General features: G+C 38.9%; 1 protein-coding gene across 1 annotated transcript in view; it reads right to left on the minus strand.

Annotated features, from left to right (window-relative positions):
- ASAP2 (ArfGAP with SH3 domain, ankyrin repeat and PH domain 2) overlaps positions 1 to 22,140 on the minus strand; it is a 378,888-nt gene that overhangs the window by 155,134 nt on the left and 201,614 nt on the right. Inside the window, exons 4-7 of the mRNA XM_042783668.1 lie at positions 12,854 to 12,928; positions 11,216 to 11,265; positions 8,071 to 8,200; positions 2,910 to 2,995 (exon numbers count right to left, since the gene is read on the minus strand). Coding sequence (XP_042639602.1) covers positions 2,910 to 2,995; positions 8,071 to 8,200; positions 11,216 to 11,265; positions 12,854 to 12,928 — 341 coding nt within the window. The remainder of the gene's footprint in view (positions 1 to 2,909; positions 2,996 to 8,070; positions 8,201 to 11,215; positions 11,266 to 12,853; positions 12,929 to 22,140) is intronic.

The raw sequence follows: 22,140 nt of genomic DNA on the forward strand, positions 1-22,140 counted from the left end.
AAAAAAAAAAAATGACTCTGTTGGAAACTTTTGGCTATATAAAGTATTTTATTTTTATTTGTAAATTCTGGGATACACCTCTTTTGTAACAGTAAAATTTATAATCAACTTTATAATAAACTTAAAAAAAAAAAAAGACAAGAATGATTTCAAGGTAGAAATTACATATGAACTAGGTCTTAGTGTTGGACAAAAGTTGGGGAGGAAAGCACAGAAGGAACAGAATGACATGTTGTTGTTATGTGCCATCGAGTCGGACCCGACTCATAGCGACCCCTTCTTGGGTTTCTGAGGCAGTATCACTACGGAAGTAGATCGCCCCATCTTCCTTCTGAGGAGTGGCTGGTGGGTTTGAACCACCAGCCTTCTGGTTAGCAAGCAGTCAAATGCCTTAGGCACTATGCTACCAGAGAATGACATTACAGAAAAAGAACAGTGTGTGCAAAGGTACATCATTGTGGGGACAGACACGTTCAGGGAAAGATAAGTAGATCAATGTAGCATTCTGATCTCCAAAACATTTCTCAACTCAGTCCACTACCCTTCATTCACATCCACTGTCACAATCTATGCGAAGACATAATCCTACCTGCCTTCACTAGGGTGGGAGCTGTCCACTAAGTGACCATCCCACATCACTCTTGTCTCATCCAATTCCTTCTCCACGGAGTAACTTTGTTAAAATAGAAATGGATTCAGAGAAGCTTTCCCTGATGTTTCCAATTACCACGACTCTCTTTATCTCATCAAAGGTTTGATTTTTCACAGCCATGTTCACTACCTAAAACTATTTTATTATATTTATTCATTTGCCTCCCCACAAAAAACTAAAGGACTATGAAAGTAAGAACTTTGTTTCCCCCCTCACCCTATTACCAGACCCTCAAATAGTGCCTGGCATATAGCATGAGCTCAGTAAATACATACTAAATGAATTTCCTGATTAAAACTTTTCAAGAGTTTCCCAGTACACTTAGAATAAAATCTCAAACCTTTAAAATTCTAGCATCTAGTCCAGTGCCTGACATATAGCACATAGTTTGCTGGATGAATAAGGAAAAGAACCCAGGGCCTGTTTACATTAGTGAATGGGTGTCAGGGCTTAAATGTAGGATGAGGGCTAGGAGAGAAAACAAGGCTGAGAGATGAGGTCCAGATTGTAAAGGATTGATGGTGGTGTAGTGTCTAAGGCATTTGACTGCTAACCAGAAGGTTGGCAGTTCAAACCCACCAGTCCTCAGAAGGAAGATCGGGCAATCTATTTCTGTAGTGATACAGCCTCAGAAACCCAAGGAGGTGTCGCTATGAGTCAGCTCTGACTCCACAGCACATAACAACAACATGGTACTTTCAGTATTCTTCACCAACACCACAACTCAAAAGCACCAACTCTTTTTCGTAGCATAATAGTTAAGTGCTCAGCTGCTAACAAAAAGGTTAGCAGTTAGAACCCACCAGTCGCTCTGTGGGAGAAAAGACTTGGTGATTGATTCCCACAAAGATTACAGTCTGTAAAACTCTATGAGGCGATTTTGCTGTCCCTACAGGGTTGCTATGAGTCAGCATCAACTCCATTGAGTCACAACAACAAATATATATAATGGTGCTCTAGTGGTGCAATGGTCAAGCACTCAGCTGCTAACTGAAAGGTTGACAGTTCAAACCTACCCAGCAGCTGTCACATGGGGTCGCTATGAGTTGGAATTGATTCGACAGCACTCAACAAGAATATATATGGCAAAATTGAGTCCTTGAGGTAATCCTTGAATAGGAAAGTTTCTCATTCTCTTCTACACACAGTCTCCTTTGCTTTTCACTATCATTTGCTTTATAGGATAAGTACTATATGAAAGCATTTTCTTAATTTAATGTACTGAATTAACATCATCTCATTTCCCTTTTAACAAAAAAATCTGCGTCAAGTGTTAGATCACATGAGTATGTGCCTCTTAAAAAAACAAACAAAAGAGCAAAAATAAATAAATATATCTAATAAATATTATGGACTGAATTGTGGCCCCCCCCCCCACCAAAACTATGTGTTAGAATCGTAACCTCTGTACCTGCGTATGTAATCCTATTTGGGAATATTCTTTGCTAATAATGAGGCTACTATTAGTGTTAGGTGTGCCTTAAACCTAGTAACTTTTGGGGTAGAAAAAGTACAGATAAGACACAGAAACAAGTTAGCACAAACAGGTAAAGACAGATGTCATGGGGAGATCATCAAGAAGCCAAGGAACGCTGAGGCTACAGAGCTGAGACAAGTATCTTTCTCCAGAGTTGACAGAGAACCTTCCCCTAGAGCCAGGATTTGGACTTCGAGCTTTCCAAACTGTGAGAAAATAAATTTCTGTTCTTGAAAACCACCCATTTGCAGCACTTCTGTTACAGCAGCACTAAGAAACTAAGACAATAATTACTATATATTTTTATAGTGTATGTTTTTTTTAATTCAGATATAATTCTAATGCTATAAGAATTATCCTTTAAAACTGTACAAATAAGTGCTTTTTAGTATATCCACAAAATTGCAACATCATATCACTATCGAATTCCAGAATATTTTCATCACCCCAAAAAGAAACCCTTGTACACATTAGCAGTCACTCCCTATTCCTTCCTCTCTGTAATCCCTGGCAACCACTTTCTGTCCCTATGGATTTACCTATTCTGAGACTTTCATATAAAGTAAATTACACAGTATATGGTTCTTTGTGCCTGGATGCTTTCATTTAGCATAATGCATTCAAAGTTCATCATGTTATATCACGTATCAGAACCTCATTCCTTCTACTGTAGATTTTTAAGTGTGCTTATTTTCCTTAACAAAATACTATAAGCCTATTAGATATAGCCATAAAAAGAAAAACATTTAAAATAAGATGAAAGAAATAAAGAAAACTTACTTGCATTGGGCATGAAAATATTTTATCAGATTCTGAAGTAAATCCACTCCCTTTTTGATCTTAATTTCATTGACTTTCAGCAGATACTGTTTAAAAAAAAAAAGTTAATGTCACAAGATTATGAGCTTCTAAGGACAGAAATTATCCCATCATACTTGGGAGCTCTGGTAGCATAGTGGCTAAGGCACTTGACTGCTATAACCAGAAGGCTGGCGGTTCAAACCCACCAGCCACTCCTTGGAAGGAAGATGGGGCAATCTACTTCTGTAGTGATACTGCCCTGGAAACCCAAGAAGGGGTCACTATGAGTCGGGTCCGACTCGACGGCACATAACAACAACAACACTTCTATGATATTTTTTAAAACAGGCAGAGCTCATAGTAGATACTTCATAAATAATTTTGAGCACCATAGGTAAATACTTCTTTAATTTGGTGCTGTACAAATTACCTTATTAGGTTCTTATGTCAGGTTCTTAAATGTTTACTTGCCAAGAACTTCATGTAATAAGACATTTTATTATCTTAACCTACTATGCAAAATTCTTACTCTAGTTGCACAGAAGAAAGAATGAGAATGATTAGAATGAATGGGATTGCTAATCATCTTGGATATTCCTGTTCACACATTTCTGTCCCAGTTTCCCTTCTTTAGGCAGGTTATTGTCTAGAAAATTAACTGCTAATCTTTGTGGCTGAGACCCTGTCACCATGTCTCTAATTCTAAGACAGAAAAATTCTTAATCCCCCTACAAGTTAAAAAAAAAAAAAAAGTGACAGTGATAAAACTGAATTTTGAGTTGAATTAAAACCATTTTTACTTGGTGAATTCATTAACTAAGACACCAGGAGGCCTTGGGGATCTACAGTACCAACATCTGAAAATATGTTTGTTCCTTCTTAAAGATTTACAGGAACAGAGACTCCAAAAATTCCCTATCCCTTCGAATGACAGAGCAACAGGAAGTGATATAAAGAACCCAGAGTACAACTCTAAGACCAAGTGAACTAACCACTGAACCATGGTGAGCCCCACATGCTTCTCATCTGTAAAACTGAGCTCCCAGGTTTGTTGAACAATAGGACAAGATGGGAAACTGCTCTGAAACTGTTCTATAAAGTTTCTTTTTGCCTGTAACCTCCTCCTTTGTGATTTTTTTTTTTTCTTTACTGCTGGTTAATAAGATGTTTGGTAATGTATCAAAATTTAAAATGTACATTTTAAATTTAAGAACCCTGGCAGAGCAGTGGTTAAGTGCTTTGCTGCTAACTGAAAAGTCAGTGGTTCAAACCTACCAGCTGTTCCATGTAAGAAAGATAAGGCAGTCTGCTTCCATAAAGATTGTTGTTGTTGTTATGTGCTGTCGAGTCGGACCCTACTCATAGCACCCCTCCTTGGGTTTCCGAGGTGGTATCACTACGGAAGTAGATTGCCTAACCTTCCCTTCCCAGGAGTGGCTGGTGGGTTTGAACCGCCAGCCTGGAAATCCTATGGGGTAGTTCTACTCTGTCCTATAGAGTCACTAAGAGTCAGCATCAACTTGATGGCAATAGGTTTGGTTTTTGGTTTTGTATCCTTTGACCCAGAAGTTCTTACTTACAAGAACTTATTCTAAGGAGATAATTACAAAAGTTTACAAAGATGAACAGAAAAGAAAGTTCATTGCAGTCCTGTTTGTAAAAGTGGAAAATGACAATAACGCAAATGCAATGAATGGGGAATTAAAGTTTGGAGTATCCCACACCAATTTAAAAAAAAAAAAACCCTGCAAATATTATGTAGCCAATAAAGCAGAGACTTTTTGACATGGAAAGATGTTCATGTCATAGTAAAGAGTAACTAATAAAGTTAGGAAACATTAGTAGAGAATTATTCTTTTTATACAAATTATTTTTATGGATGTATACATTAGGATGTATCAAAGATGCTCAACTGCATGTCAAAGTGGGTATCTTTTTATATGTAAAATTTGGAGTAATTTTTACTTTAGTTTTTATAGTTTTTGGCATTGACCAATTTTCTTAAACAAAAAGTATAATCATAATCCTTTTTATATTTATTAAAAAAGCAAGATAGAATTTCTCACATCTTCCTCACTTGCAGAACACTATCTATTTAACATACCAATTTCTTCTTAAATTTATTTTGAAGAAAAGTTTCCACAGCTTTAAAATAAAAGCCTGGAGACCACTCTGCTAGATCAGATTTTGTGCAACTAAATTTTAAACACATAAACACCACCAAGTATTTACAAAGCTTGAGAACTTCAGTTTAAGGAACAGGTTACACAATTTTAAAGTGAATTTAACTGGGCCAACATAATTCTCTTTCAGATGTGGTAATGTCAGCTAGCTGCTTTTCTCCTTGTGGAAAGCCCTTTACAGCTCATGTCTATTCGACCAATTTCTATGCCCTTCAAAACAATCCAACATCAATGTCTCCTCTTCTGGAAACCCATCAAACTCCAGGTAACTATTGGTTAAGTCCACGTATGCTTCTCTTATTGCACTGTAATTATCTGTGTGGTCTGAATCCCCACTAATGTGTTACTTATGCAGAGGCTAGCATCCTGTTGATGTGGACACAGACTGTGGCCCAACCATCACCTGTGGACTGGCTCAAGTATATTATTACTTGCAGGCACCATCTATAGTAAATTTCCAATAAAATGAACTATTTTACCAGTCTACACAATCTATTCACCTAGACACAGAAGAGGAAAAGTAACCAGTGCAAGGTGCCTACCATGGAAAGCAAGGACACAACTGAGTATGTGGAACTCAGTGCTCCTCACTCCTCACTCCTCACTTAAAGATTCTGCTAACAGCATACTGATTGCATTTGAAAATTCTGTAAGCATTTTAAACAAGCAGTCTTGCAAAATTTAAGTAAACAGATTTCTTTCTTACTAGCCAAAAAAGAAGGAGCCCTGGTGGTATAGTGCCTAAGGCATTTGACTGCTAATCAGAAGACTGGCATTTCAAATCCACCACCTACTCCTCAGAAGGAAGGTTGGGCAATCTACTTCCGTAGTGATACCACCTCGGAAACCCAAGAAGGGGTCCCAACTCAATGGGAGTGACAACCACCCACCACCAGCCAAAAAGAGAAGGAGCTCCAGTGGTGCAGTGGATAAGGAATTTGGCTGCTAACCAGAAGGTCAGCAGTTCAAACCTACCAACCACCTTGTGGAAGGAAGATGGGGCAATCTACTTCTGTAAAGATTTACAGTCTCAGAAACCCAATGAGGCTGACTGAGTCGGCATCAACTCAATGGTGGTAAGTTTTTTTTTTTTTAAGCCAAAAAGAAAAGTGCAATCTAAACACACATGCACATACCATTCTCATTATTTGCAAACCAGTTTATTTAATTTGAATCTTGATTAAATGAAAACAATGCCTACTTTTAAATAAGGCACTAGTTTACTAATTTGTACCTTGTATTGTTTCATTTGATTTTTTTTCACAGTAAGGGAAATAGGCCAGGAAGGTATTATTATTATTATATATGATGTCTGTCTACAAAACAATGTGTGTATAAAAACATCCACTCTCCAAATTATCTACAATACCACTTCTGAGTTTAGTTAACTTTCTAAATACCCACTCAATGCAATGAACAGACAGAATAGAGGAACAAAAAAAAAAAAAATGAAGCATATAAAAACAAAAAATAAAACAGGAGATGTAAACACCACCAGAGCTCCTTATTAGATCAATAATAACATTAAATGTGAATAGATTCAACAATCTAATCAAAGGCAGACAATCATACTGGATTAAAAAAAACATGTTCCAATTCTATGCTGTCCACAGAAGACACACTTTAGATTCAAAGATACAAATAAAATAAAAGAATGAAGAAAAGATTTATCATGCAAACAGAAACCACAAGAAGCTGGAGAAGCTATATTAATATCAGACAAACAGGTTTTATAACTTTCTATTGCCATCCCTGATCTCTGGGACTAATTCTCCTCTTCCAACCACGTAAGAGTTTTACATTTAAAAACTTGTTTAAATAAAAGCAAGCTAAACTCTTGCTACAGTTAACAAACAGAGATTCCAACATCAAAGAGAGTTAACTGCCTCTGGGATTAGCTTTGCTGTTGATTGCTTAGTGGAAATCAAGAGCTGGTGAATCCAGTTCAATACCTGTCACAGGTATTTTGTAAATATCTACATTCTGTAAATTTAAAAAAGGAGGTATGCATTGCTCCAAGAGAGAACACACTTTCCATCAAGGGAATGTGATTTACAAGCATTAAGTGAGCCATCAGGCAGAGGCGTGAGCTGTTTCTACAGCCCATTTTACAAATGGACCCACAAGTAAGGCATGTAAAAAGCTGGGAGCAGTGGCCTTTGTGATCTGGATGGTCTCTGATATTTTTTCATCCCTGTACCTCCAAGCAGAAATATTTTCTGAGAGGGCCTGTCCTGTCATTTCCCCCTCCCCACAGCAAGGGCTCAGGTGCACAGAGGTAGCAGAGCAGAGAGGAGTGCCCCAGGCTTCTTGGACCTCTTGACCTTGATGGCATCCTTGCAACTAAGCAAGTAAAAGCTGGGTGGGAACATTTCAAAAAGACAGGGAGTGCTCCCCATAATATGACCTCACATACTTTAACAAAGAGAAAAACATGGGCTGTCATCTTTCAGGCTGGATTTTTTCCAGCTGGCTTCTCACTCCCTGTACCTGGGTCACAGACTCTATTGGTACAATGAAAACCCAAATGCCTCATTTAAAAAACACCTAAGGAGTGAGCATTTTTAATTAAATCCAGTGAGAGGAGATGGGATTGAATGTGTTTGCATGTGATGTCAGAAAGGGCACTTTTTATGCAGAAAGGGCACTTTTTATGTTTATTTTGTTTATCTATCTTTAATAGAAAATTAGGATTAGATTAACCTAACCCCAGTCTCCAGAAGACTAGGATTCCCCTGTTAAAATAAAATGTCAGCAAGGGAGACAAATGGAGTCCAATAATAAATTTGTGTTTTCTTTGGAGGGACTAGTGAAGGTCAGGAGATAAATGCTTACAGATACTTATGTACCTTCTGCCCCCCCGACCCCCATCAACCCTTGCATGAGTTCACACCCAGGTGACAGTTGACTGCCTTGCAGCCTTGGCCTGGAGACCCTGTTATTTCCTAGCATCTTACCTCACACATCTGTAGCTGGAAGAACCGCCTCTCCTTTTCCATCTCTTCAGCAATTTCAGCCCCACTTATTTCAGTACGAATCATCCCGTGGAGCTTGGCATGTTCCTTTTTCTCCTTTTCTATTTTGGTTCTAAGCATGAAGAGAGCAAGGATAAATCAGGATGTGTCTTGGCAGAGTATTTTAGATTGGACAGCTTAGAAGATATCCTACTGACCACCCTGCTAAGACAAATGCTCACCATACATTTTCAGGCAGGACAGCTTCTTAGACTATGTGAAAGGAAAATGCATTTAGCCATAAAAATATTAAAATTGGTCTTTCTGCTACATATTCAACAAATACTTCCTAAGCATTTGTACTTTATGCCAGACTCTGGGCCAGCAGAGTTCCCAGGGTCAGAGGAGGTAGCCTTCCTTAAAGATTTTTCAGTAATAATATTCTATGAGTCTGTCTATCCTGTGAATAGTCCTTAGGGAATCCTTTTCCAATAACTATTCCCCATCTACTATTTCTCTTCTCATGCTTTTTCCCTATTCCTCTTTCTTCACTTCCTCTCTCTCTTCACTTAGGAAAGGCTTGCCAGTTCTCCTACTTTGATCTAGGACAGTGCTTATCACTTTAGGAGAACAAACCACCTTTTCCTTTTTTAAACTGTGTTCTCCATTTCATACTACAATAATGTCAAGTGTACAACTCAAAGTATAAACTGACCAACTAGAGAATGTCCAAAGAAGAGTCACCATAGTGAAAAGGAACCACAAAATCTTATCAGGTAAAAATGGTTTATAATAACTGTGAATTTTTATTTTGGAGAAAAAGGACTTAACAAAAGCAATAGAAAGTGCTCAAAAATATAAAGACTGCCATGAAGAAAGGGGAGTAGACGTTTTCTGTAGCACCTCAAGGTAGACACTAGAAGACATAAGGCAGTATTTTCTTAAAAAGTTGTTCAGCAATGAAATGGGCATTTTGGGGTCCTAGAGAGTTCCCTATCATGGAAGTGGGATGTTAAAGATGAGGCAAGAATTACAGTTTCTAATCTTTCTTTCTTTAATTTGGAGCACAGTACTGTGTGCACAGGAGGTACTCAACAATGATGAAGTAAGTAAATAAGAATATAAACAAACAAGAAAATAAACAACAACAAAAAAAAATACCCATTTGGTGGGCATGCTGGTAAATGAATTCATGCATTGGGGAGGAAATTGACTAGAGGGCCTATGAAATCTTTGGGACTGTAATTATGTAACTCCAAGGTTGCCCCTAGCACCACCTCAAACAGACTAAGACACAGTCCAGACATAGGTAATTTCTCTTAATAATCAAGCAGGGAATTACTGCCTAGGAATTGTAAACACATCTTTAACATTTGTTAAAGAACATAATGCCTCTTGGGATAAATGAATCTCACACATAATGGGCAAAAAATTACTTCCTTTATTTATCCTAGAATTACTCCAAGTTTTAAAAAGTATCTTCCCCTCATTTTGTGAATAATTCTTTCCCTGCTCTATCTGCGTGTATCTTAATTTTACAGAATTTGATCTCATTCCCTCATCAAACCTTTCTTTACAGAACCAGGAGTCTCTCCTTCAGAAACCCCTTTATGCCTTTGACCCCGTAATGCACAGAATCATTTCATTTAAGGTGCTTGAGGGTGGTAGTGAGAACAAATGAATGGAAGTCAGGAAATCCATTTCCTAGCCCTAGCTCAATTATCCTCTTACAGTTTGACCTGCAGCAAACTACCCAGTCTTGGTTTCCCATATGTAAAGTAGGAATGGTAATCCTTATTCTATATACTTCATTCAATTGTTACATAGATAAAGGATGGGAAAGGTCTAGAGATGGTAGGTTTGGAGCCTTTCTGGGCTGACAGACCTTCAAGGTATTCTAGTTTAACACTATCTGTGCTTATATATGAATATATACCATTAAGGAAAATCCAGAACTCAGGGATCCAAGCAACTTCACGTGCAAAAATTTAAGATTTCCGTGGATGGAAGGAGTATCAAAGGTTTGGTATTACTTGATTTGAGCTTTATGACCCTACACCATTGAAATGATAAACAAGACCTTTTTATTTAAAAAAAAAAAAACCTCAAGTAAATACTTGTAGTTACAACTGAAATAATGTTCCTTAACACCTCTCCCTTTACCAGATGGCTTCATAATAAACTTTCTATTTTCAGACAATTCTACATTATTAGCCTATGTATAGCAACCACAAAATAAACACAAGGCATTTAAAAATATTTTCTATTTCTCAAGTATTTTAAATAACTGAAACCACTATTCCCCACAAGCACCAGCTCATTTCTAGCTAGCTCAATTCTCTCTGTTCTAGGAATGAGAAATTATGAGTGGAAATGCTAAAACAACTGTCTGAAGTCAACCACTAGCGGTCCTGTCTTCAGTGGAAACTGTGGTACATATCTAAGAATCAGGGAGCCCTTGTGGTGTAGTGCTTAAGGCATTTTTGACTGCTAACCAGAAGGCTGGCGGTTCAAACCCACCAGCCACTCCTCGGAAGGAAGATGGGCAATCTACTTCTGTAGTGATACTGCCTCAGAAACTCAAGGGGGGGTCGCTATGAGTCGGATCCGACTTGACAGCAGCGAGCTTGATTTTTGTTTTTTATCTAAGAATCAACTAACTCATTCTTTATGTTCTTTTTTGGCAGATGAAGCAATCAAACAAAGCTGAAGGAGACTGATGTTCCAACAATTTCTCTTTTCTTTCTCTAAACCCAAAGGGACTGATGTTGCAGGGAAATAGAGACACAAAGCTAAAAGCAGATGGTTTTCACAAATCACCAAGAAGATACAGTCCAAAAACTATACTGCTGTTTTCATAAACAGTGATGAAATGGAAGAAGTGTTTTAAAAAAGCAGAAAGGAAAGAAACACCTTGTGAGAAAAAGGGACAAGGGAAACTTGTTTAAAGAAGTTAATATAATGGAATTTAGACAAACAACCTGGGAAGCATTTGACATTACAACAAACCACAGCAATATGATTTTAGGTGAATTCTTTCCTGGATTAAGGTTTATTTACATAATACTTTTAAATAATAAAAGCTGGATTTGAAATTAAAATCTTCAATTACCTACACTTATTTTTGTTCTTTAACAAAAGCACTTACATTTTTGTTTCATAGTCCTTCCAAGCTTTATCAAAAGGTTTTTTCAGATCCTGTAAACAGACAGGCATAAATTAAACATAACTAATCATTAACTTCTATGAATGATAAATGTACTTATCCCTAGATTAGTCCTGAGAGGAACATTAATAGTTGCAATAAATGATGTATGTGATCTCATAAAGAATAAATAATGTAGCACAAGATTTTAATAAGATATACTGGTAGCATATTTTTTTTCCTCCCCTCTTTTTAAGTTTTTATTAGGAAGCTTACATACCAAGTACATGGAAAAGTAGAGAATCATATAATGTGCCCATCAGCCAGTTATAACAACTATTAATCATGGCCCATCTTGCTTTACCTATCCCCTGCACTAGGATTATTCTGAAACTAAACCCAGAAAGATTAATCTGCAAATATTTCAGCATATCTTTCTAAAAGAAAGGGACTCTGACTTTTTCTATTAACATATGAATCTCTCCAACAAATATAATTCTGATATAGGTCCCCAAAAATAAGAACATAAAAGTCATCTACATCCTCCTGGGGTTTCCCTACTCCATTGTTTATCTGGTCCTTAAGACCTCATACTCTCTGATAAAGTCTGGCTCAAAAAATTACTAAGCCACTAGAAATTCTATCAACTGGTCCCTACCTCTTCATGCTCCTTTCAACAGGATTATACTGGGGGACAGAAAATGTGGGTTTTTTTTTTTTTTTCTTTTCTTTCATTATTTATTTATCTACAACTCTTTATTGACTTTATGGCAAGTCTAACCTTCAGATTCTGGCACATAAGGTTTTTCATAAACTAGCCCCACCCCAACCTCCTAAGCCTTATCTCCCACAACCGGTACCTCTCCTGACTCACTGCTTTGAGCTACACTAAAAGTCTGATACATCAGTGTTGATTCATGCTTCCATTTATTTGCATATGTTTTCCTCTCTACCGAGAATGCCCTTTCCTCACATTTTTTTTTTTTTTTTCTGGCTAACTTAGCTGACATGTCCTCTGGAGCCCCACTGTTCCTCAAGGTCTTAGCAGCTCTCTGGGCATATCTTTTTTCCTAGTACACACTATAAATGAGCTACTGAGGCCTCTGCAGCAATCCCCAAAATTGGCCACACTACATAATATATGATCCTGACCTAGACGGTAATCATGTGCAGATCCAAGAGAAGAACTCATGTCTCCTAAGAACTCAAGGCACAATCATCTTCCTTTCATAGCTTACATCTGTTTGTGCCAATGATATGCAGAAGCAACTTACTGCTCAGCATATTGTACTCTCTATCCCCTTTTCTCACATACTTGTGAAACAATTCACAACTTAAGTGTTTATAAAGCAGCAAGACACTTAAACAACAAACATCTTTGGAGGACAGAAACATGAAGTTGGTCATTGCGTTCCTAATGTAGATTTTCCCCATCAGGGAAATATATCCCTGCAAGGAATCTTTTTTCCACTGGTAAACCAGTGACTCACCAGTTAGAAAACCAGACCAAGAATAGCAAAAGGCCATCCTGCCATCCCAATTAAAATAATATAGGCTGCCTGCCATATAGGCGAATATTACTGTGATTCTACAGTATATAAAAAACTGTCACCCAATGATAATGATCTTTAAATATCATACCCCTTTTACTCCTTTTAGGTCTCCCTTCAGCAAACTGTCCAAAGGGAAGGAGATTATGTTGTTCATATTCTGAATCTACAAAACAAACACAAAAAAGGATACTTACTTGATTTCCTTTTTATTGTAAAGAAAGAATAACGAGGTTGTTACAACATTTGATAATAATTAACTTTCGCTTAACTGATCAGTACAAGAATGATAGCCTTATTCATTCTTACATCTTTATAATGATTCTATCTTACAAATGAATATATGACTAATGAAAAGTCTAAATCTGTTTATTTTCCACAATAATAATAACCTTCTATTATCAAGCCATGAAGTTTGTGAAAAGATGATCATGACAATGAAGAAAAAATATTTCAAACAATTTTAATGAAACAATCACTTTAAAGAGACTGGTATAAAAGAAAACATTCACTTTCTACTCTTAATCACTGCTCCAATCAAGGATCAAAGTGCTGGAGCTGTGCTTTTGGTCAATTTCTCTGCGACCCCAAACCTCAACAGACACCCTCCTCAAGCTCAAGCTATTCTCCCTAGCACAGCTCCTAAAAGTGGGAAAACAAAAGGAAAAACAGATCTAAGGGGACTTCTGTTTCCTGTGACTGCAGATAAGTAAATGTTGAGTGAGAATGAGAAAAGAAATTGTGTGTGTGTGTGTGTGTGTGTGTTGCTGGGGAAAGGAGATAAATGAGAGAAGGAGGGGCACAAGTCCTGGTACCCCTTGTTCTTCTCCCTTAAGAAAGAAGACAAGAGACTGGTGACTTAACAACTTGTCACTACGGATTAAATAGAGTAGAAGCAAAAGGTATGTTTGTCCATGGTAATCAAACTCTACTGACAAAAAAATATCAATACTCAGAGCAAGCAAGGATTCAAATGTGAGCAAGCTAAAGGATACAAGCCTCACTTAAGAAAAAACTTCAAGTATGGATTTAGTGTTCTGGGCCCTGCAAGAGTCCCTCCCCAACTAGACAATAAGCTTAAGGCCTACTTTCTCATTTTCCCCCAGCTCAGACCACTCCCTTAAATTAACATGAGTGTCAATTAACACTGCAGGGGGCCCTGCTGCATATATGCCACTTTGGGTTATATGTGCCTAGGTTGTTGTTGTTGTTGTTATGTGCCGTTGAGTCAAACCCGACTCATAGCGACTCCTCCTTGGGTTTCCGAGGCAGTATCACTATGGAAGTAGGATTGCCCAACCTTCCTTCCGAGGAGTGGCTGGTGAGTTTGAACTGCCAGCCGTCTGGCTGGCAGGCAAGTGTCTTAGCCACTATGCTACCAGATTACAGGCCTATAAATGGAGACAGAACAAGAATAAGGACTTTGGAACGGTATGTATTCATTCTTACAACTGAGCAAAAGAAAAACTTCTTTTTTTTTTTTTTTTTTGTATTATGTTGAATAGGAAGATAAAACATAGGTACAATTTTTAAGGCAATATGAGATAGGATATGGTTTCCAAACACTTTTTTAGGATATTAAGTTTCAAAATAGAGAAAGAAATTTACTTGAAAAATATTGATAAGGTATATACTAAGCCTGTACCAACAACCAATTCTGCCAAATAAATGATTGACTAGTGAGTGCCATTTCAGAAATGACTTTTTTGGGGTAACTCTTGTCCTAGGCTTAAACAACTCAACATTTATCGTGTACTTGGCATTCCTCCAAGGTACAAATGCAATACTAAGAATAGCCAGTAAGAGTTAAAATTTTAAACACTAATAAGCCCAGTTTAAGGTGAGGTCTTATGGATGACTAGAAGGAACACTGACAAATAAGATCATGCTGATGAATAATCTATGACAGCAAACACACCGGGGCTTCCTTTTTAAAATATGATGGAACAAATAAGAGGAGAAGAAATACAGATTTCTGCCATAGTCCCTCACATCTAGACCTACATTTCCATCTACCTGCTGAATACTTCTACTGGCAACTAAGTGTGGCCAAACCAGCTATCCCCACACCTCCCTTCTTATACTCCCTCCAGTGCCTTATTCCCGTGAAAACACACCTGACTATCCTCAGAGTTGCCAAAGCTCAATACTTAAGAGTTATTTTTGACTCCTCTCTTTGCTTAGATACCAAGCAGCCATGCTTTATCCTATTCAACTGGCTGTCAAGGATTCTACCTTTCCTGAGTCTTCTATAAACATCCTCTCCCATGGTCCTGTTCCTCACTTAGGCCCTCACTGACCCTTTTCCGGACAAAGGCAACTGCTTCCCCTGGTTCCTTGCTATTTCCTAGTTTGAGCTACTCCAATTCCTCTTTCACCATTCTGCCAGTTTTACCTGGGATTGTGGACCCACCTACTCAAAAACCTTCAACAGAATGCTTATTCATAATAAACAATAAACTTCTTATTCCTGTATTTGAAGCCCTTCACAATTTAATCTTATTCCCCACTTTTCATTTTTGTATTTGGTCAAATTAAACTTCTTGTTGTTCCTTGACTCTATGCTTTTACTCATTGCTTTCAATTGAAATGTCTTCCCTATATCCCCACTGTTCAAAGCCTTCCCATCTGTCAGGATTTACTCTGATGCTACCTCCTCCATTCAGCATCCCCGATTTCCCTAGCAGGAGGTGAGCCCTCCTTCACCAAACTATGCCAATATTTTTTTTTCCCTTTCTTTTTTATTTTCCCTCTTAAGGTATTTGACAGGTTCTACCCACCAGCCACTCCGCAGAAGCAAGACAGAACAATCTACTTCTGTAAAGATTTACTGCCTCAGAAACCCAATAGGGGTCGCTATGAGTCGAAATCGACTCAAAGGCAGTAGGTTTGGTCTTTTTGGTTTACCCTGTATTAGTCTTATCAATCTTACTCCATACATTCTAAAGGGCAGCATCTTTGTGCTTCACTTTATATCACTAACAGCACTTAGTACAAGACTTAACCCAGTGTAGATGTTTGATAAATCAGTATACTTAAATATTTTTCTGAGCACCTATTACATGAAAGACAGAACCCAGAGAGTCTTCTAGTAACAGCTTTAAACCAAATATAATATAACATGCTCACATATGAATTGTTTCATCATATATTTATTGATCACCTGTTGTGCAGATATCAAGAATCTCGCCACAAAAGTAAACAAAATGCGATGCCTGCTCTCTCAGAAGAAGAATAAATATAATTACACCAATAATTAAACAAAAAGTCTAAGATACACCACATGGCATCACAGTTTATACTATACAGATAACAATGGTTCTTCATAGGAAGAAACAATTAATTAGGTTTCAAGGAAATGGTAACTGGTCTAAGATTGTGAAGAAGAGCAAGTGTCCCAGTTACTGAACCTTGAGACACTGCCATTCACCTACATCATCGCCCAAAGCCAACATTGGTGTCACTGTTGTTATTATGTGCCGTAGAGTCAGACCCAACTCATAGCGATCCCTCCTTGGGTTTCCAAGGCACTATCACTACAGAGGGAGCTCTGGTAGCATAGTGCCTAAGGCACTTGACTGCTCACCAGAAGGCTGGCGGTTCAAAGGAAGGTTGGGCAATCCTACTTCCGTAGTGATACTGCCTCAGAAACCCAAGGAGGGGTCGCTATGAGTCGGGGCCGACTCCACGGCAAACAACAACAACAACAACATCACTACAGAAGTAGATTGCCCAACCTTCCTTCCAAGGGTTGAACCGGTAGCTTTCTGGTTAACAATCAAGCACCTTAGGCACTATGTTAATTCAGTGCTGAACAAACACTGCCTGGCTAAGGAGCCCAAACTGCCATTTTGGACAAAGCAGGTACAAGAAAGGCGGTGGCAGCAAAAACAAGTTCACAAGGAAGAGGCAGAGCTGCAAAGGGTGACAGGGTGAGCCAAAGACATCAGAATAAAAGAGTTACCGGTGGGGAAGCGGGACAGTTAAGTGCTCACAGGTGCTTTGCATTAAAATTCATTCTAGGAAGAATTCTAGTAGATTTTTCATGAGGGGGTGACATGTGAGGTTGCCATGAATTGGAATGGAGTTGATGGCAATGGATTTTTTTTGGTTTGGTGTGTGATTATATGAGTGTATACATAAGTGAATGAGAAAAACAAGATTCTATACAGCAGAGAAAAAGAACATCAATCATGATTTGGTTTATACATCTATTTTAAGTAGGTTGGGCAATCCTACTTCCGTAGTGATACTGCCTCAGAAACCCAAGGAGGGGTCGCTATGAGTCGGGGCCAACTCGACGTTTATTCAAATAAGACCTTAGGGACTGATGACAAATATCAGAGTAAGAAAAGGTAAATTAACCTATGGTACCTATGTTGTTGTTGTTATGTGCCGTCGAGTCAAACCCGACTCATAGCGACCGCTCCTTGGGTTTCCGAGGCAGTATCACTACGGAAGTAGGATAGCCCAAACCTTCCTTCCGAGGAGTGGCTGGTGGGTTTGACCCGCCAGCCGTCTGGTTAGCAGCCGTCTGGTTAGCCACTATGCTACCAGAGCTCCCTATGGTACCTATAGCAAAATATTAAAGAAGAATAGGGTAAAAATCTATGGATATCCAAACAGTTGGCTGTCTTGCTTTCATTCTTCATTCATGTAAGAAATGAGCATTAAGACCTTATCAAGCTAGATACTGGGGAACAGGGCCTAGTGACTAGTGATGAACAGGACATTTAACAAGCAATTACAACGGTGACCAGTGCTACTAAGGAGGCACACGGGTCCTTAGAGAGTGGTAGGGGAAGCTGGAGAGGTACAGAGGGGTTTAGGAGACAAAGATAAATGGATAGAACCTCACTCCTCATGGTTTAATAGAGGAGATAAACTACATGTTTAATAAGTAAGTAAACTACCAACTGAAAACTCTGAGAATCACAAACAAAATAGTATGGAATTCTGCTGAAAATACTTTTAGCCTAGATATCGGGGAAACTTTTATGAGCAGGGGAGTATCAGAAATGGACCTTCAAATGATAGGGAGAATTCAGTATTGCAAGATGGGGGAGGGGAGGAATCCTTGGCAAAAGGAACAGTGTGAAGTGTGGGTAAAGGCACTGATGTGGGAACACAACAACCATAATAGTACCAACCAATTGCCAGAGTCGATTCCGACTAATGGCAATCCCATGTGCATCCGAATAGAATTGTGCTCCCTAGTTTTCAATGGCTGTGATCTTTCGGAAATAGATCATCAAGACTTTCTTCCAAAGCACCTCTGGGTGGATTAAAACCACCAACCTTTTGGTTAGTAGTGTAGCTCTTAACTGTTCGCAACGCCCAGGGACTCCAGTAGGGTGGGTAGAAGAAAATAGCTGAAAAAAAATAAGCTTTAATACCAGATCAACTAAGGAGATTCTGGACCTCATGCACATTTGCTGTTTCTTTTGGAGTTTTTCGGCTATCTAAAATAAGAATCTATTACCTTACTAATCATAAAATATGTAAATTACTACAATAGAGACAGAAAGCAGATTAGTGGTTGTCTGTGGCTGGTGGGGAGAAGTGGGTAATAATTATAAATGGGCATATGGAACCTCACTGGGGGGATAATAATCTTCTAAAACTGATTTATGATGACAGTTGCACCATTTAGTCTTAAATCATTGAATTGTACACTTTAAATGGACAAATTTTGATACATAAACTATACAGCAGTAAAGCTGTTACTCTGTTTTGTTTTAAAAGCAATTAATACAGATATAAATACAACTGCAGCCAATGAATTTAATGAAAAATCTTCCATATTCCTCTTGGACACCAGCCTGTTTGCCTTCTTTATGTATGTTACACACAGACACAAGCATTGTGACTCACAGATGAACTCTGCAGGAAATGAAAGCTGTTGTTTCTGCTGGGACTGGAGAACAAGTGCACTGCAGCCCAGATGTTCTGCTTGGCAAGTGCGCTTGCTGCATGAAGCATGGGCTCTGAATCTCTCTCTGATTGTGTGTGTTGGGCAGCGTAGGTAGCCTCAGGCCCACAGCGGAAGCAACCATCCTCAAGCTCTGGCCAGAAGAGATGAAAACCACAGCCAAAACATTATTGCACATCCCTTGTGCTCAGGCAGCTTCAGCTTCAATTTATAAGTAATGAAATTTTTACGATCTATGGGAAGAATTAAATTATCTCAGGGTAACTAACTTGACCAGAATATTTTCCTAAGAGCCAAGCAAATAGTACTGGGCTTTTCTTATGTTCTGACTTTTAACAAACATATTACATTAAGTGGCCTTTTGAAACATCAAGTAAAATATGAATACAAGAATCTTGATCACTGCTATTAAAAATGGCCCTAATATCAATAAAGAATAGGCAATCTCAAACAAAGTACAGGCAAGTGAGTTAAACATTTACCTCAAGTAGACACACACCCTGGAGAGAACAATCATGGGAGAAGGAAGGGCTGCTTATGCACAGGGAGACAGCTCAGGGCACAGGAGAGTATGAAGGGATGGACACTGGGAAGAGGTAACTATGGGGAGGAAGTGGGAGGGGAGCTGTTGCATTGCAAATTTTGTCAATGACATGAGACAAAGTATATGTGAACTGCTGTGTGAAAAGTGAATTTACTCTGTAAATCTTCACCCAAATCAAAATAAAATTAAAAAAAAAAATAAAAATAAAATAAAGAATAGGCAATCTTTTAAAGTAGCAATTCTCCTGGGTTTTTTTCTCTCCTTTGTTTTTCCTGAGTTCACCTGGGTATGTCTGACAAGATGAGTCAGTGAGTGGTCAAAAGTCTGTGATCTCACAGGTAGAAAGAAAATGATTCAGTCAGTGGGGCAGACAGACAAGGCTACTAGAGACCAAGAATAACATTGTTATGCCAATGACACAGGTGATAAGCAGACAAAGATAGACAAGGAGATAGCGATAAAAGGCAATATGGCCAGCCAATCGGCTAGCTTTACATGCTGTTCCTAATTATCTTTTTTTGGGGGGTAGGAGGGCTGCTTAAACTTCCTTGACTCTAGCTTTCTCAATTCCATAGTTTTATCATTTCTCCTCTGGTAGCATAGTGCCTAAAGCACTTGACTGCTAACCAGAAGGCTAGCAGTTCAAACCCACCACCAGCCACTCCTACTTCCATAATGATACTGCCTCGGAAACCCAAGGAGGGGTCGCTATGAGTCGGGGGCCGACTCACGGCAAATAACAACAACAACAACAACAACATCATTTCTCCTACCTGCCCCCTACACACTCTCTTCAGCTCACAGGGAGTGTGGTCTCACTCAGGTAACTGGCCACCACCATTTGCTGACCCAGCCAAAGTTCCACTGTTGGTCCTCCCTTGCAGCCCCACCCAAAGAACAGAGGTGCTACCTTTTCCATGACTAGGGCAATGAGTAATCATGCTTTGCTAAATGATTTTCCCCAAGGGGATCTGTCTAGAAGCCAGAACCTAGACAAGACTATCAGATCATAGCTAGCTCTCTAGTTTTAAAGAGAAGCAAGGGCAGAGAGAATCAAAACAAAAAAGCACTGAGCAGAATCTTCCTAGCTCCAGCCTCATGAATTTAAAAAAGAACAGGCTCCCCTAGCGCCCTCCTCCAAACCCCTTAATAAAGTCTAACTCTCTTTGGGGATAATTAGCTTTTCCTTAAAAAGACCAACTTATCACTACTGTCTATAAAACATGGCCAAAAATTTTTACCTAAAATTTATCTGTGCCATAAAATTTATTTTAATATGCTCAATTTATTTATGAGAAACTTAAGGGGTAGAAAAGATAGCATAATGAGATACAGAAGTTTTCTTTTTATTCTTTAAGCATATGCTGTTCAGGGCTGTTGTTAGGTGCCACTGAGTTGGTTCCTACTCACAGTGACCCCACGTACAACAGAAAGAAACACTGCCAGTCCTGCGCCACCCTCACAATCTGCTATACTTGAGCCCATCATTGCAGCCACTGCTTCAATCCATCACGTTGAGGGTCTTCTTCTTTTTCACTTACCCTCTTACTTTATCAAGCACCATATCTTTCCCCAGGAATTGGTCCCTTCTGACAACATGACCAAAGCAAGACAGACAAAGTCTGGCCATTCTCACTTCTAAGGAAACTGCTGCACAGTAAGTTAAATAGAAGAAAAAAAAAAAAAAAAAACTTTCAAAGAAAGGCAAACCACCTGTTTACATTCAGCACAAGCCACTGCAACACTTCTTTGTCACAGAGTGGAAAGTTTGAAACAAGACTTAGCGCCTCATGTATTCGACTAAGGGCATTCTTAGCAAAGTTTCCACATAAGTAGAGACATCTAAGTATAAAACAACCATCACAGTGCTGGCAGCTTCAAGAGCTAGAGTCTAAGACCTAACATGTGCATGGGAGCGATGCTGCAGTAGGTGGTAAGGCTTTAGACCTGTGCAGTGTAATATGACAGACTCCAGCTAAACGTGACTATGTAAATTTTACATTTAAAATAATAAGTTAAATAAATTAAAAAGTTTAGTTCTTCAAGAAGGGCAATGTACCCAATGTGAGTAATCAAAATGGTGGCAGTGAGGAAGAGGAAGACAGAGGTACATGGGAGGTACAGACAACAAATGAACCCTTTTGCACATACAGTACTGCATTGTCAATGAAGGCAAACATGGGTATACGGGTGAATAGATGTGTGGACAGGCTGAAATATTAGGTATGTCTATGAAGCAGGGCGTGTACCCAAGACCATGTATATGGTTGCCAGACAATGGTCCTATAAGTGTATTTGTATGATCTGAATACCCAGGTGTATAGTAGAGCTGACAAGGGACAAGGTTGTGATCACATCTTGGTCACAGTCAGCTACCCAGAGGGACCGAGTAGTTGAACCTGTGGGCTCAGGGCCATAGTCACAGGGGACACCAACCTCAACTGGCATAACAGACTACACAAAACATTGTCTACCTCCTACTTTGGCGAGTAGCAACTGGGATCTTAAAAGCTTGCAAGCAGCCATCTAGATGCAGTGATGGGTCTCTCCTTGTCCAGAGAAAAGAAGAATGAAGAAAACCAAAGATTCGTGGAAACAATTGGTCCTAGCGACTGGTACACCATGTGATCCACAGCCTATATGACTAGGAGACCGGAAGAACTAGATGGTGCCCAGCTACCATTGTCAACCAATCAGAGGGGGATTTATGTAGGAGATCCTGGATAGAGAGGGAGGACAATGTGGAACTAAACTGAAAATCATTTGGGAAAAACAGGAGGGGACCCAGGTTTGCTGGTCTGATAGAGCCTAGCGGAACCAGTGAGATTATGGCCCCTAGCTGCCCTTCAGGTCTCGAATTGAACCCACACCTGTGGCTTCCAGCCAAACAAAAGACAGGCAT

This window comes from Orycteropus afer, unplaced genomic scaffold, assembly GCF_000298275.1.
Source record: "Orycteropus afer afer isolate SDZICR_OR568_19922 unplaced genomic scaffold, OryAfe1.0 scaffold00025, whole genome shotgun sequence".
Taxonomy (NCBI): Eukaryota; Metazoa; Chordata; class Mammalia; order Tubulidentata; family Orycteropodidae; genus Orycteropus; species Orycteropus afer.